The following is a 16,475-nucleotide window of genomic DNA, read 5'->3' on the forward strand; positions in this document are numbered from 1 at the left end:
TTATTAATGGAGCACACTCGGACTGGGTCACGGTTAGCAGTGGGGTACCAGAGGGGTCAGTTTTGGGCCCGCTTCTTTTTAACATATTTATTAATGACCTTGTAGGGGGCATAGAGAGTAGAATTTCAATATTTGTAGATGACACTAAACTCTGCAGGGTAATCAATACAGAGGAGGACAATTTTATATTACAGGAGGATTTATGTAAACTAGAAGCTTCAGCTGATAAATGGTAAATGAGCTTTAATGGGGATAAATGTAAGGTCATGCACTTGGGTAGAACGAACAAGATGTATAATTATGTGCTTAATTGTAAAACACTGGGCAAAACTGTCACTGAAAAAGACCTGGGTGTATGGGTGGACGACAAACTCACATTTAGTGGCCAGTGTCAGGCAGCTGCTGCAAAAGCAAATAAAATAATGGGATGCATTAAAAGAGGCATAGATGCTCATGAGGAGAACATAATTTTACCTCTATATAAGTCACTAGTGCGACCACACTTAGAATACTGTGTACATGTGTACAGTTCTGGTCTCCGGTGTATAAGAAAGATATAGCTGAACTGGAACGGGTGCAGAGAAGAGCGATCAAGGTTATTAGGGAACTAGGGGGTATGCAATACCAAGACAGGTTATTACACTTGGGGTTATTTAGTTTGGAAAATCGAAGGCTTAGGGGTGATCTTATTACAATGTATAAATATATGTGGGGACAATACAAAGACCTTTCTAATTATCTTTTTACTCTTAGACCTGTGACGGGGACAAGGGGGCATCCTCTACTTCTGGAGGAAAGAAGGTTTAAGCATACTCACAGACGCGGATTCTTTACTGTAAGAGCAGTGAGACTATGGAACTCTCTGCCATGTGATGTTCTAATGAGTGATTCCCTAATAAAATTTAAGAAGGGACTGGATGCCTTTCTTGAAAAGTATAATATTACAGGGTATATACACTAGTTTCCTTAATATTGTGTTGATCCAGGGAGCTAGTCTGATTGCCGTATGTGGAGTCGGGAAGGAATTTTTTTCCCCAATGTGAAGCTTACTGTTTGCTACATGGTTTTTTTTTGCCTTCCTCTGGATCAACATGTTAGGGCAAGTTAGGATAGGATATGGGTTGAACTAGATGGACTTAAAGTCTTCCCTCAACCTTAATAACTAATAACTATGTTACTATGATTCAACTCTCATACGGAAATATTCACTGCTCACTGGTGATGTAGGTTCTTTTGAACCGTGTTGTACAGCCTTACCCAGAGATATGTAGACATCCTTAGAGAGGTTGCAAACGCAAAATCAATGTAAGAATAAATGTTCTCACCTACTGCAGCTGGGATTTTGCATATTCAACCTTCCAGGAAGCTCCCACATATGGATTCCGAATAGGCTGGTTTCCACGGTCCCCGTCGGGCGCCAAAACTGTTGTAGCTGCTTTTCGTTCTGACCCAAAGTCAGGTAAGCTAAAATCACCAGTGAGTCCAGATTAGGAGTTTTCGCCCTTAATTTACAAGCGCTTGGAGACAAAAAAGACTGCTCACACACACGGGCCGTGGGCAGATCACTTTATCTGACGTAATGAAATACAAGGCAATCTTTTATACCATTTACAACAATATGTAATTCTATGGAGCTCATGTGGCCCCCACCATCACCTCAGGGTCGTACCTTGTTTACAATGTACCCAGAACACGTTGTGGCTGACTATTGAGAACATATATGATAACAAGTGTGTCTCCTTGAAACAGAGACTAATAGTCTGCAGTGTCATAAGAATAATTCTAGCAACAATAGGCAAAAGGCAATTGAAGTATTAAAGGCAATTAAAGGGATATAAATGCAAACCATTAACCCTTCTATATCATTACTATGGACTATGTGATGTGTAAAATATTCCTCAGCGGTTTATGATTATGCAAATAAAGTCTGTGGAGCCTCATTTAAGAGTCTCAAACACGGGACTAGCCATATCTTCCTCCAGGGAAGGACCCAGCCAAGGAGTGGCTCCTTTCAGAAACCATCATTACCACCATATTAAGTGGCCCTTTAAGTCAATATCAAGCTCTTTACGAGTTTACCGATATGACAAGGGAAATACCAAGGCCAGGTATCCATCCACAGAGTGCTGTTTCGGGGTGTTGCCCCTCATCAGTGTGGAGTAGGATTCTGGCCTTAATATGGTGGTAATGGTGGTTTCCGAAAGGAGCCAATCTTTGGCTGGGTCCTTCCCTGGAGGAAGATCTGGCTAGTCCCGTGTTTCAGACTCTTAAATGAGGCTCCACGGACTTTATTTGCATATTCGTATTTCCCAGGGAGCAATGCACCTAGAATTTCACTGATTGAGCGCCTTTGCCGGCTGCCGCAGTGTTTTCTTTGACTGGTCTCCCTAAGGTCAGTGATTGTTTCGTGATGTTGGTCTACTAGGTATTGATCCCACCTAACCAGAATTCTACTCCACTCTGATGAGGGGAAACACCCCGAAACAGCTGTCTGTGGATGGATACCTGGCCTTGGTATTTCCCTTGTCATATCTGTAAACTCTTGAAGAGCTGGATATTGACTTAAAGGGCCACTTAATATGGTGGTAATGGTGGTTTCCGAAAGGAGCCTCTCCTTGGCTGGGTCCTACCCTGGAGGAAGATCTGGCTAGTCCCGTGTTTGAGACTCTTAAATGAGGCTCCACGGACTTTATTTGCATATTCGTATTTCCCAGGGAGCAATGCACCTAGGATTTCACTGACTGAGCGCCTTTGCCGGCTGCCGCAGTGTTTTCTTTGACTGATCTCCCCGAGGTCAGTGATTGCTTCGTGATGTTGGCCCATACCAAGGGACTCACTGACCCTAATTTGGTGGGACTATCAGTATTCCTTTCGGGCTGTTCTGGCTCCAGGCGGCATCCCCCAGCCTCGGAGCCCTTTAGTTTAACGGGGGATGTTTTAGGGGTCCGCTCACGTTGTGGGCAGAACCGGGCCATATGAACTAATTCTCCACAAAAATAGCACGTTAGGGGCTCTCTCCGATGAGACCCTCTTTCATCCCGACGTAGGGGTTTTGTTACTGGGTGTACTTATTGAGGTTACCTTCTTTTTAGTCTCAATCAGATCCTCCCTCATCGATTATATCTCTTTTCTTAAATCTTCCACCCATCCTGGTTCAGCAGTAGCTTTCACGGCCACCTCCCTGCTCCGGACCTTCGCCGCCGGGACGTCACCCCATTCCTGTTTGCGTGCGCGTGCCTCACTTCCCACCTCTGCAAAGGTCAAATGTGGATTCACGCGCAAGTGCTCTCGCAGGGCCTGCTTAAGCAACGCGTCTCTCATCCCAGTCACTAATTGGTTGTGCAATGCCACATCAGTTGGCCCTACTCCCAAGCTGTCTTTTCTGACTATGGCGGTATGGATTTCTTGCAACGCATTCATATATTGGGTCACTGTCTCCCCCTCTCTTTGACCCCAACGAAACAGCCGCATGCATTATTCCCCTACGTCTGTGGGGTCCCCATGAGTCTCCTTTAGTATCTGCAGTACTTTGTCAAGGGTGTCTCATGGCAACCTCCGTCTGCAAGGCTGGAACCATAGGGTGCATTCTCATCATCCCCTTTATATGCTCAGTCCATCTCCACAATATGGTGTTATTCCCATTTATCTTTGGTAGGTTATTCAACATTGTTCCCAAAGAAATGCTAGATCTAGGACCCTCCTCACGCTTGGTCTACCATGTCCATATGTGTGAACTGCATCCTGCCGACTACGCCAAGTGTGAGCAGGTAGCGGGATGCAGTAATGGACAAGAGGCAGACCAAGGGTTAACAATGGGTTTAATTCACAGGATACTCCTCGCAGGGAGATATTTAAATGGGGGGGGGGGGATTTCTTCCCTAATACAAAGAGCACTTCTAAGGGGGTTTTAACTAATAGGGAAGGAAAATATAAACTATGCACTTATCACTTTGCGCTCCAGTGACAGATGTGTCCCTCACTTTGACTGGGGCCACTTGGAATGAGCCACAACGGGGATCTGTTACAGTTTTGTGGAAAATGGGGGAAGCTTTTCTGGCGTTGAGAATCTTCTCTTGTGGTCCTGACGGTGTCTTCTTTACAATCCTGTTGCTGGCGGAGATTGCCCGGGGTTCTAGCATGGGCACTGGCCTGAACGGATGCAGGGCAGGAGGGGTAGATTCTTCTTTCAGCGGTGAGAATCCTTGTACTATCGGGGCCTGGGAGACGGTCCCGAAACAGTTCACGTTGGCCTGTTTGGTCTGCTGAGTTGTACCGTTGAGCACCGGTGTCCCTCACATAGACATTGCCTTCCCCAGTCAGTACCGTCGGTGGAGTTTACTGTCTTGCATGCCATTGACTGATAAGTGTAAGCTCATCTTGTAATCCATTTTTATTTTGTAATTGCCTGTATATACTGTAACTTGTCTCCTTTGTAACCTCTTATATTTTCTAAACACTGCCTATATTTTCTGGAGTAAATCTATAAAATGTACTAGTTTTGTTTTCCTTACTCTATAAACGTATTGCCACGTCCTCCGTGCTAAAACTACGCTACCGTGTGGGTTGGTTTCTGACCCGATATTGATTTTATTGTAGAACGAGGAGCTGGTGGCAAGGGGGGTGACAGAGAGCTGCAAGTTCCTAAACGGGAACTGGAAAGTGGGATGTAATAAATCCCTAACAAACTAGGGGCAACTACACACCCCCGGTTCATGACGAGTGAGATGGGGGAAAGACGATGAATTCTGTTTTGTCCATATTATGTTTCAGAAATCTAGCAAAGGACGAAATAGCAGACAGACATTGTGGGATTCTGGTTAGTAGGCAAGTAATACCTGGTCCAGAGATGTATATATGTGTGTCATCAGCATTGAGGTGATACTGAAAGCCGTGAGATTCTATGAGCTGTCCAAGGCCTAAAGTGTAAATGGAGAAGAGCAGAGGCCCTAGGACTGAACCTTGTGGGACATTGACAGATAGGTGGTGAGGTGAGGAGGTGGTGGGCGAGTGGGAGACGCTGAATGTCCGGTTTGTTAGGTATGACGAGATCCAAGATAGGGCCAAGTCTGTGATGTCAAGAGATGAAAGGGTCTGTAGTTATAGGGAGTGGTCCGCTGTATCAAAGGCAGAGGACAGGTCTAGGAAGAGAAGGACAGAGTAGTGTCGCTTGGCTTTGGCGGTTAATAGGTGACTTTAGTTAGGGCAGCTTCATTGGAGTGATGCGACCAGAAGCCAGATTATAAGCGGTCAAAGAGGGAGCAAGAATTTTGATTTGACTCCAAAAAAGAAAAATTTCACACTAAGGCAAAAGTTAAAACATTAGATTTTTATTAAATACATGAATATAGATACAATAAAGCGATATATATAAAAGTGAGAAACCACTGGTAAGACAATAAGTGGGTATGAATGGATAAACATGTGCCATAATTAACAGGCTTGTGCATCAAAAACTAAGTTGTGCAATCCTGAATGTTTAAATAAAAAAACTGTTTGCATGTGCGTTCTTCAAAAGTAAACCATTAATTGATTCAAACACAACAAGCCATAAATAACAATGTCTGTAATAACCTAAAGGTATATGCTTTCTCCCCTGTATTTATATTAATAAAAAATCTAATGTTTTAACTTTAGCCCTTGAATTAGTTGGAAATATTTGAGTATATATTATGCCATGCTTTATGGCCTATTTCTATGGAATATCCGATTAGTTGGAAATATTAATTTGACTAAAGGGAATGTGTCAGCAGGTTTTTTGCTACTTACCGTATTTTTCGGACTATAAGACGCACCGGACCATAAGACGCACCCCAATTTTCAGAAGGAAAATAGGGAAAAAAAATAACGTGTAAAATGGGGGTCCGTCTTACAGTCCGAATTCAGCTTACCTGGGAAGGAATCCGGCCCAGGTGGAGGAGTGGTCACAGGGGTCTTCAGTGGTCCAGGCTCGTGCGGTGGCGGCTCTGTGCTGGGGCAGGTTGGTTGTGCTAGGGCAGCTGGGCTGCGCTGTGGCAGCTTGTGCTGGGGCAGGTGGGCTCTGTGGGGTGAGGGTGGCGGCTCTCTGTGCTCCGGTGCAGGGGCGGCGGCTCCGCCGGCATTTCCTCCAAGCCCGGAGGCCCCCCGCACATCCCTTGCTGGCCGTCGCGTCGCCATGTTGCGGGGGCCTCGGGGAACATGGATGCCGGGAAGATGGCCGTCGGTCCGGCGCATGCGCAGGTTCAGATCTCGTCCCGAGATCTCGGGGGATGAGATTCAAATCTCGGCAAAGAGATCTCGTCCCCCGAGATCTCAGGACGAGATCTGAACCCTGCGCATGCGCCGTCCCCAGACCGGTGGCCATGTTCCCCGAGGCCACCGCAACATGGCGGCAGCCAGCAAGGGATGTGCGGGGGCCTCCGGGCTTGGAGGAAATGCCGACGGAGCCGCCGCCCCTGCACTGGAGCACAGAGAGCCGCTACCCCTGCACCGGAGCACAGCCGGCTGCCACCACCGCATTACAGAGCCCTGCGGCACCCGCACCAGCCTCCAGCCATGATCGGAGGTAAGTATATTGCGACCATAGACGCACCCCCCCACTTTCCCCCAAAATTTTTTGGGAAAAAAAGTGCGTCTTATGGTCCGAAAAATACGGTAAACTGAAAGCAGCATATAGAGCAAGATGGCCTGAATACAGGGAAGTGACATTTATTACACTGTATGTTAGTTTCAATAAATTAATGATTGTATCAACAAATTATCGATGTCTAACGAGGTTTCAGGTTTCACGAGGTTAGGCCTATCTGCGTAAACCCTGCCGCCACCACTGATTGGCAACGTGCTGACAATAAACAGTGTAAACAGTGTGCACAGTAAGCGGTGTTATACACTAAAATCTTTAACAGTGAAAACATGGATTCTATCCAGACTGTATCAAACAGTCCAGTAAGGCTAGTTTCACATTTGCGGACGGAGGGCTGCGGACTTCCTCCGTGAAGCCCCGCCCCTCCTCCGGTTAGCTACGCCCATTTCTACATGTGGCCTGCGTACCCTCTCTAACATTGGGTGCGCAGGCCGTGCCGCAGTATGCGGATGTCGCCGCATGCGTCATGTTTCCAATATGATGCGTTCTACGCAGGTTGCCGCACGGTCAAAACAACGCATGCGGCGGCATCCACATACTGCGGCACGGCCTGTGTACCCAATGTTAAAGATAAAGTACGCAGGCCGCATGAAGCCTCATGCAGTAATGGGCGGAACTCACCGGAGGCGGCGCAGCGGCGGGGCTTCACGGAGGAAGTCCCCAGCCCTTCGTCCGCAAATGTGAAACCAGCATAAGTGATACATCACTGGAATCAGGGTATCTGCCCCTACGTCATGCTGCTTTAAGACTACATAGGAAAAACTTGCTGACTAGTGAAAGAGCTCGGATAACAGGATTTTTGGGTTGCTTACCGTAAAATCTGTTTCTCGGAGCCTTCATTGGGGGACACAGAGACCATGGGTGTATGCTGCTGCCACTAGGAGGCTGACACTATGCACAAAAAGGTTAGCCCCCTCCTCCGCAGTGTACACCCCACCGACCGGCAAGAAATTCCTCAGTTAGTGAGAAAGCAGTAGGAGAAGTAACAGAATAGATTGAAAACAGAAGAAACAACTCAACTGTAAACAACCAACAAACATAAGAACAGGAGTTGTAGAACATGGGAGGGTGCTGTGTCCCCCAATGAAGGCTCCGAGAAACAGATTTTACGGTAAGCAACCCAAAAATCCTGTTTTCTCTTTCGCCTCATTGGGGGACACAGAGACAATGGGACGTCCCAAGCAGTCCCTGGGGTGGGAAAAAACAAACTTCCATCAGGCCAGCGGAGTCACCAACGCTGCCTGCAGGATCCTTCTACCTAGGCTGGCGTCCGCCGAAGCGTAGGTGTGGACCTTGTAGAATTTCACAAACGTGTGAACCGATGACCAGGTTGCAGCTTTGCAAAGCTGCAGCGCGGAAGCTCTGTGGCACACCGCCCAGGAGGCACCCACTGCCCGGGTAGAGTGTGCTCTAATTCCCGGAGGGGCTACTCGATGTTTGACCCGGTAGGCTTCTAAAATTGCCGATCTGATTCAGCAAGCAATAGCAGCTTTGGAGGCCGGTTGACCTTTCCGCGCCCCATCTGGAATGATGAAGAGAGTCTGTCCTGCGCAAATTAGTCGTCCTAATTAGGTAGACCTCCATCGCCCTGACCAAGTCCAGCTTGTTCAAGGACCGCTCCCGAGCATGAGCTGGACTCGGACAAAAGGACGGGAGAACAATATCCTAATTGAGGTGGAAAGTGGACACCACCTTAGGAAGGAAAGAGGGCGGAGGCCGCAGAACTACTTTATCCTGGTGGAGCACCAAGAAAGGGGGAGCGGCGAGAAAGAGCCGCCAATTCCGACACGCGCCGGATGGAGGTGATGGCTACCAGAAAGGCTACTTTCCACGAAAGGACAGCAAGGGAAACATCCCTGAGAGGTTCAAAAGGAGGACCTTGCAGAATCTCGAGAACCAGATTAAGATCCCATGGATCTACGGGCGCTCGGTACGGAGGAGCCGTGTGAGCCACACCTTGAAGGAAGGTTTTGACCCGAGGACGGGAGGCCAACGTCTTCTGAAATAAAATGGATAGCGCCGAAGCTTGACCCTTCAAAGAGCTGAGGGCAAGACCCGCATCCAGCCCTGCCTGAAGAAACGCCAGGACAGAAGGGAGCGAAAAACACATGGGCGCAATGTCATTGGCCTCGCACCAAGTGAAATAGGCCTTCCAGGTACGGTAATAAATCTTGGAAGACGATGGCTTCCTGGTTCAGATCATGGTATGAATAACTCGATCGGAGAGCCCTGATCATTTCAAAACCTTGGTCTCAACAGCCACGCCGTTAAATTGAGCGGCTGAGAATTGGGGTGGCAAATCGGACCTCGAGACAGTAGATCTGCCCTGTCTGGAAGCTTCCAGGGGGCGTCCGCGAGAAGGTTGACGATGTCTGCGAACCAAGACCTTCTGGGCCAATTCGGGGCGATGAGGATGACTGGAATTCCCTCTGCTTTGATATTCTTCAACAGCTTGGGAAGAAGAGGCAGGGGAGGGAGCCGGTAGGGGAGCTCGAACTGCGACCAAGGAATGGCCAGAGCATCGGCGCCCACTGCAAGAGGATCTCGCGACCTGGATACAAACTGTGGGACTTTCCTGTTGAGGCGAGATGCCAGCAGATCTACATCCGGGGTTCCCCATTGACAGCAAAGCTGATGAAATACCTCCGGATGTAGGGACCACTCTCCCGCCGCGAGACCCTTGCGGCTGAGAAAATCGGCGGCCCAGTTGTCTACGCCGGGTATGTGTACCACGGAAATTGTCGGGACTGAAGCCTCTGCCCAATGAAGAATCTTGGACACTTCTGCTAGGGCTGAGACACTCCGTGTCCCTCCTTGGCGGTTGACGTATGCCACCGCTGTGGCATTGTCTGTCTGAATCCGGACAGGCAGGCCCTTGAGGAGCCTCTCCCAATGAATGAGATAAATTGCCCGTATCTCGAGGACGTTGATCGGCAGAGTCGTCTCTTGAGTCGACCACCGACCCTGAACAGTGTGGGTGCGGAACACCGCCCCCCTGCCGAGGAGACTGGCATCCGTTGTTACAATCTGCCAGTGACGTCAACCACCAGTTGAGGGACTGCCTGGTCCGATATGAAAGACGATCAGGGCGATCCAGGGAAAGAGCCGACCTGTTCCACCGCGACAGAAAGGCGTGTTGGAGAGATCTGGCGTGAAATTGGGCAAAGGGAACTGCCTCTGTCGCTGCCATCATCTTTCCCAGGATCTTCATGGTTGTCCGGAGTGACGGAAATCGTGCGATCTGTAGCGATCGTACATCCTGCTGCAGGGAAACAATCTTCTCTTGTGGGAGAAAGACCCTTGATCGACGAGTGTCGAACAATAGGCCCAGAAACACCAGACATTGTGTCGGAACAAGACAGGACTTTTCCCTGCTGACGAGCCACCCGAAATTGGACAGGGTGTCTAGGACGATCGTAAGACTTAGGCGAGCCTGTTGAAAAGACGGAGCTTTGATCAGAATGTCGTCGAGGTACGGAAAAAGAACGAGACCTCTAATCCTCAACAAGGCCATTAACGCCGCCATGATCTTTGTGAAAGCTCTGGGTGCGGTGGCGAGACCGAAGGGCAGCGCAACGAACTGGTAATGCTCCTGGTGAATCGCAAAACGCAGGAATTTCTGATGTCCGGAGAATATGGGAACCTGTAGATAGGCATCCTGGATGTCTATTGAACACATGAAATCCTGCTCCTCCATGGAAGCGATTACCGAACGAAGCGACTCCATCCTGAAATGCCGGAGTCGGACTCTCTTGTTGAGTAGCTTGAGATCCAGTGTGGGTCAAACCACCCCGTCTTTTTTCGGCACCACAAATAGGTTTGAATAAAACCCTGTGAAACGTTCTGTTTCGGGAACGGGCACAACCACCCCGGAACTGAGGAGAGAGGCGATGGCTGCAAGGAACCCCGGAACTAAGGCTGGATCTTTTGGAGGACGGGACTCGAAGAAACGATCCCGTGGATGAGAAACGAACTCTATCTTGTATCCTGACGATACAACTTCCCTGACCCAAGCGTCCTCTACCGAGGCTAGCCAGACGTCCCTGAAGAAAAGGAGCCGACCTCCCAATTGGGAGGGCCCCTCGGGAGTTCGTTGATAGCCATGCTGATGTGGACCGTCCAAATCTGGACCTGGAGGGTCTGCCTTGGGAGGAGTGAGATCGCCAGGAGGGAGTGGGTCTGAAGGACACCTTCTTTCTATCCTGGCGTGCCTGCGTTCTTTGTTGGTAGAGAAGTTCTCTGCCGTATTGAAGCGGCGGAAAGCCCGAAAGGGCGGCCGAAACTGACGCCTTAGCGGGGGTCTGCGAGGCTTGGACTGAGGGAGGAGGGAACTCGTGCCTCCAGTGGCGTCTTTAATAATCTGGTCCAGTTGTGATCCAAAGAGGCGCGCTCCCTGAAAAGGCAGATTGGTAAGAGACTTCTTTGAAGATAAGTCCGCCTGCCAAGCCTTGAGCCAAATTGTACGTCGGATTGCCACTACGTTACTTGACGCCTGAACTGCGCAAGACGCGGCATCCAAGGAAGCAGAAAGCAGATAATCCCCTGCATGGGAAATCTGGTTGGCCAGATCAGCCAATTGTTCTGGTTGGGCCTTATCTAGGATGCCCTTACGGAGATCCTCTGCCCAAGTGGCTATGGCCTTTGCTACCCACGATGAAGCAAAGACTGGACATAGTGCCGCTGTAGCCGCTTCGAAGGCTGACTTAGCTAAGGATTCTATAATTCTATCATTAGAATCCTTTAGTGATGCCACACCAGAAAGCGGGAGAACCGTGTTATTAGAAAGTCTGGACACGGGTGGGTCCACCGAGGGAGAGCAGACCAGTTGTCCGTGAGCTCTTTAGCAAACGAGTACAGCACGCCGAGGCGCTTCCCTCTTTGAAATCGTCTGGTCGGATTTTCTCTTTCCCTGGTAAGAATCTTTCCAAATTCGGAATGGGAAGGGAATACCATGGAAGGTGTTTCTGCCCGTCTGAACGAAACCTCCTGATCTGAGGATTTCGCAGGGGCGTCAGATATTCCGAAGGTGTGATTGATCTCCGCAATGAGGTTCTGTACAGTAACCTTCATGTCCGCGTCCTGGTGTGAATCCAGCTCTAAAATTCCTTCAGATGACATATCCGAGAACGCTTCCCATGACTTGGGTGAGGAGGCATGGGAGGGCAACTGCTGGGAAGGACTAAGAGGAGAAGAGAGGCCAGGGGAGGATTCCGGCCGGAGGTCCTGCCTGGGCCTTTTGCGGCTTCTGCTAGCTGGCTCAGATGGGAAGTCTTGCGACCTGCTGGACCCTGCAGAAGTGTCCAGGGGCAACTTATCAAGAACGGCCACTATGGACTGCGACACTCTAGTGAGGTCTGCCACGGATTGTGAAAGAAACGAGGCCCAGCCAGGGATGGGGGGGGTTCACTTTCACGTGGCTCACTAGATGGCTCCTGGACGGGGTCATGCTGAGTGGGATTGCTGCAGTCCAGGCAGAGGGGAAGAGGAACATGCGAAGAACTGGACTAGAGTGCCCGTAGGGGCCGGCGGACGGCCATGCTCAGACTTAGAATTGGTGAAGGAAGAAAAGGCTGGGGGACAGAAAGGCAGAGAATGGTGTCAGTCTGCAGTTGCAGAACTACTCACGGTCCCGTGTCCCCGAAAGAGACGTATTAGACTATAGTAACTGTCAGGGGTCCGACAGAGAGTGCTGGCATCCGCTGTAATCTCCGGCTGTCAGGCTGCAAAGATGGCGGCAGCCTGATGTGAGGAGGCAAAAGCGCGGTTTCTGTGTTAAGAAGGGTGGAGCTAGCCGTCTGCACCAGAGAGAGGAACCGCCCCCCCTCCCTTCCCAGCCATAAGACTAGAGAGGCGGTGGGAGGGCGAGATCGCAGCCGGCCTATAGAAAGAATGGGGGCGTGGCCGCGAAGGCCCAAACTAAAGCCGGGGACTAAATTTGAAACGGCGGCCGCCTGTCAGCACGGGGCGGTGCGGAAGATCTGTGGCGCAGCCGCGTTCGTCCCTAAAGAAGACGACGCCAGCCTGCAGGAATACCAGCGGTGGGTGAAGAAAGTCCACACCGCAGTCGGACCCAAAGGGGGATGCGGCGACCGTCGGAAGGCGCGAGCGGCAGAGAATCTGCGGCGCTATTTAAGGCGCCGCTCCTGGCTTCATGTGCTGGTGCTCCAATAAAGGTACCTTCAGTATCCCACGCTGCCTGTTCATCCTTTACGTGTTCGCGCCTCGTCCAACCGACAGGCTCTGGTGGGCGAGTGGGTGGGAGGCGGGGGGGGGGTGCAAGGACCATCCGTTTTCGCTGGCACATCACCTGTGCTGAATCTGTGGTCCACCCGGAGAACTATGAGGATACGGGGTGGCAGTACACGCCGTACTCATAGCCTCTTTGTGGGAGTACAGCTGTGACTGTTCACACTGTATCCCTCTTGAAACCTGAAAAGGAACGACGCACATCGAGGTAGATAAGGGTCCAATGAAGGACCCGTGTCCACCTCCTACTGACACTAAGGCCTCTTTCACACGTCCGTTTTTGACAATCAGTCAAAATCCGCCAGGGTTTGAAAAAAACGGATCCGCAATTTTTTTTTGCGGATCCGTTCTCTCTCTCTCTCGGCTAGCGGTTCCTTTAAATTTCCTCATTCTGCGGATCCGTCAAAAGCCGGATCCTGTGGCATCCATTCACATCACTTAGGAACGGATCCGCTTTTCCGCCTTTTTGGCGGATTTTAACTGACACAAAAAACTGAAGTGTGAAAGAGGCCTAAGCTAAACTGAGGAATTTCCTGCCAGTCGGTGGGGTGTACACTGCGGAGGAGGAGCTAACCTTTTTGTGCATAGTGTCAGCCTCCTAGTGGCAGCAGCATACACCCATGGTCTCTGTGTCCCCCAATGAGGCGAAAGAGAAAAGGTGTTACCTGAGCATGCTCGTGTGATAAACGAGTGTCTTCGGCGTGCTCAAAAAATATATTTGAGTCCCTGCGCCTGCAAGTCTTGCAGCGGTTTGACAGCTACAACAAATGCAGGGATTGCCAGTTTGTTAGGCAATCCCTGCATGTGTTGCGGTTGTTGAACAGCCGCGAGCTACACACGTGGTCAAAATTGTTGGTTTTTCAGTCATTAAACGAGGGGTACCAACAATTTTGACCACATGTGTATTAGGTAGATCTATTACTTTTGTTCCCCATGAATTCTTCGATGCCGAACGAGATCCGATTTCTGTGTGAAACATCGGCCACAATCAGTACATGTAAATGGTTTCTCTCCTGTGTGGATCCTCTCATGATACACAAGATTTGCCTTTTGCACAAAACACTTTCCACACACTGTGCACGGAAAGGGTTTCTCACCTGTATGAATTTTCTCATGATTGATAAGCATGGTCTTATGTGTGAAACACTTCCCACAATCAGAACATGAAAATGGCTTCTCCCCTGTGTGAATTCTCTGATGAATAACAAGATCTGATTTCTGAGTAAAACTTTTGCCACAGTCAGAGCATGTAAACGGCTTTTCTCCCATATGGATTCGCAAATGGTAAACAAGATCAGACTTCTGTACAAAATACTTCCCACATTCTGAACACAGGAACGGAGTCTCCATAGTATGGATTCTCTGGTGTCTTAAAAGAACAGATTTCCGAGTAAAACTTTTCCCGCACTCAGAACATGGAAAGGGCTTTTGTCCCGTGTGATTTATCTCATGCTTAATAAGGTCTGACTTCTGAGTGAAACACTTGCCACAGTGAGAACATGGGAAGGGTTTTTGTCCAGTGTGAATTCTGTCATGACGAACAAGATCTGATTTCTGCTTAAACCGCTTTCCACACTCTGAACATGGGAATGGCTTCTCCCCGGTGTGAATTCTTTGATGTGTTATAAGACTTGAATTATGAGCAAAGGATTTATCACATTCAAGACAGGGAAATGCTTTACGAACTCTGTAAGAGTCATCCTGTTCTGCAAAGTCTGAATTATTGGCAAATGTTTCCTCAATATTAGAAGGCTCAGATGACTGATCCACCAGTTTATCGTCTAGGTTGACTTGGACAATGTTATAATCTTCCATTTTACATTCTTCAGGAACATTGATGCTTTCCGTGTTGCTCCCTGCATCTCGTCGAGCTAGTGAAAATATAATGAATGCTTGTAAATGCAAAGATACACACCCAAGAAGTCAAAATGTTGTATATGCTACAGTTGTAATGACAGTTTCAAGTGTAGCTCCAGCTATGAAAACCATTAAGCAGTTCATATCAATGATCTACACAAAATGTTAAGTTTGGAATACTATTCCTAACATCTTTCACCAATTTTACATTACAGCAGATCTTGAAAAGAGGTCTTCAGGACTAGAGATGGGAAAAATCGATTTGCAGGACTCTGATCCATTGGCCATTTCCCAGGTCAGTAATCTATGACCTCTGGACTGGAGCCCTGCAAATCCCCTTACCTCCTGACATTCACAGCTTTTCTATTGCTTTTGGTGTGAGGTTGTGTGTTGATCATAACACAAAAGTGATGTCACGCTGAGCTGGCAGTTGGACTGATATCCTGTAAATCAATTCTCCCATCTCTATTCAGGACCCAACATGGCAATTTACTTTTAAAAAATGTAACATGTGTTCAGGCCTGTTGTTGCAGCTTACCCTCAATCACAATAGGGCACTCACTAATTCACATTGTCCCCATTCACATCCATGCATAGGTTTAAATTCTCATGAACCTCAAAGAAGAACATTTGAGGAAAGTAGGTATTCACAAGGTTCTGCTAGCACCTGTTGCTGGAAAAAAAGGAGGCCAAATCATATACAAATTCTTTTTGAATGTCAAGTTTAAGACTCTGATGATCACAGTGTAGACTCTACACTGGACCCTAAAAAATGGAGACGGTATAAGACCACAAAATGATATAGTATGTATAAAAATATCTCAATTAATAAATAAAAAGACAGGGAGGTTAATTACTCTATGAAAAACGCCTTTATTTAGAATTAATGGCAACAAAAAATGCTTAAAAAGAATAAACCAAAATCGAACTTTTTGGCAACAATGCCAAATGATATGTTTGGCGTAAAGGCAACACAGCTCATCACCCTGAACACACCATCCCCACTGTCAAACATGGTGGTGGCAGCATCATGGTTTGGGCCTGCTTTTCTTCAGCAGGGACATGGAAGATGGATAAAATTGATGGGAAGATGGATGGAGTCAAATACAGGACCATTCTTGAAGAAAACCTGATGGAGTCTGCAAAAGACCTGAGACTGGGACAGAGATTTGTCTTCCAACAAGACAATGATCCCAAACATAAAGCAAAATGCAAAATCTATAATGGAATGGTTCACAAATAAATGTATCCAGGTGTTAGAATGGCAAAGTCAAAGTCCAGACCTGAATCCAATCGAGAATCTGTGGAAAGAGCTGAAAGCTGCTGTTCACAAACGATCTCTATCAAACCTCACTGAGCTCGAGCTGTTTGCCAAGGAAGAATGGGCAAGAATTTCGGTCTCTCGATGTACAAAACTGATAAGAGACATACCCCAAGCGACTTGCAGTTGTAATCACAGCAAAAGGTGGCGCAACAAAGTATTAAGTTGAAGGGGCCGAATAATATTGCACGTCCCACTTTTCAGTTTTTCAATTTCCGCAAAAATTTAAAATAACCAATAAATTTCGTTTAACTTCACAATTGTGTCCCACTTGTTGATTCTTCACCAAAAATTTTCATTTGGTATCTTTATGTTTGAAGCATGATATGTGGGAAAAGGTTGAAAAGTTTCAGGGGGCCGAATACTTTCGCAAGGCACTGTATATATAAGAACAAATAATCAAGATATCACAGATATCAACTCTCATAAATC

At 48.2% G+C, this 16,475-nt stretch overlaps 1 protein-coding gene across 2 annotated transcripts in view; it reads right to left on the bottom strand.

Annotated features, from left to right (window-relative positions):
• Positions 1-5,306: 5,306 nt before the first annotated feature.
• Positions 5,307-16,475, bottom strand: part of LOC141074252 (uncharacterized) — a 43,969-nt gene continuing 32,800 nt past the window's right edge. Inside the window, exons 5-6 of one of the 2 annotated variants that reach the window (XM_073561870.1) lie at positions 6,459-14,736; positions 5,307-6,059 (exon numbers count right to left, since the gene is read on the bottom strand). In XM_073561870.1, the coding sequence (XP_073417971.1) occupies positions 13,784-14,736 (953 nt within the window). In that variant the 3' untranslated portion in view covers positions 5,307-6,059; positions 6,459-13,783. Of the gene's footprint in view, positions 6,060-6,458; positions 14,737-16,475 lie in introns of those variants that run through there. The other variant, XM_073561869.1, reaches the window with a different exon arrangement.

This window comes from Dendrobates tinctorius, unplaced genomic scaffold (assembly GCF_039654945.1).
Source record: "Dendrobates tinctorius isolate UK_male_01 unplaced genomic scaffold, ASM3965494v1 ptg000331l, whole genome shotgun sequence".
NCBI lineage: Eukaryota > Metazoa > Chordata > Amphibia > Anura > Dendrobatidae > Dendrobates > Dendrobates tinctorius.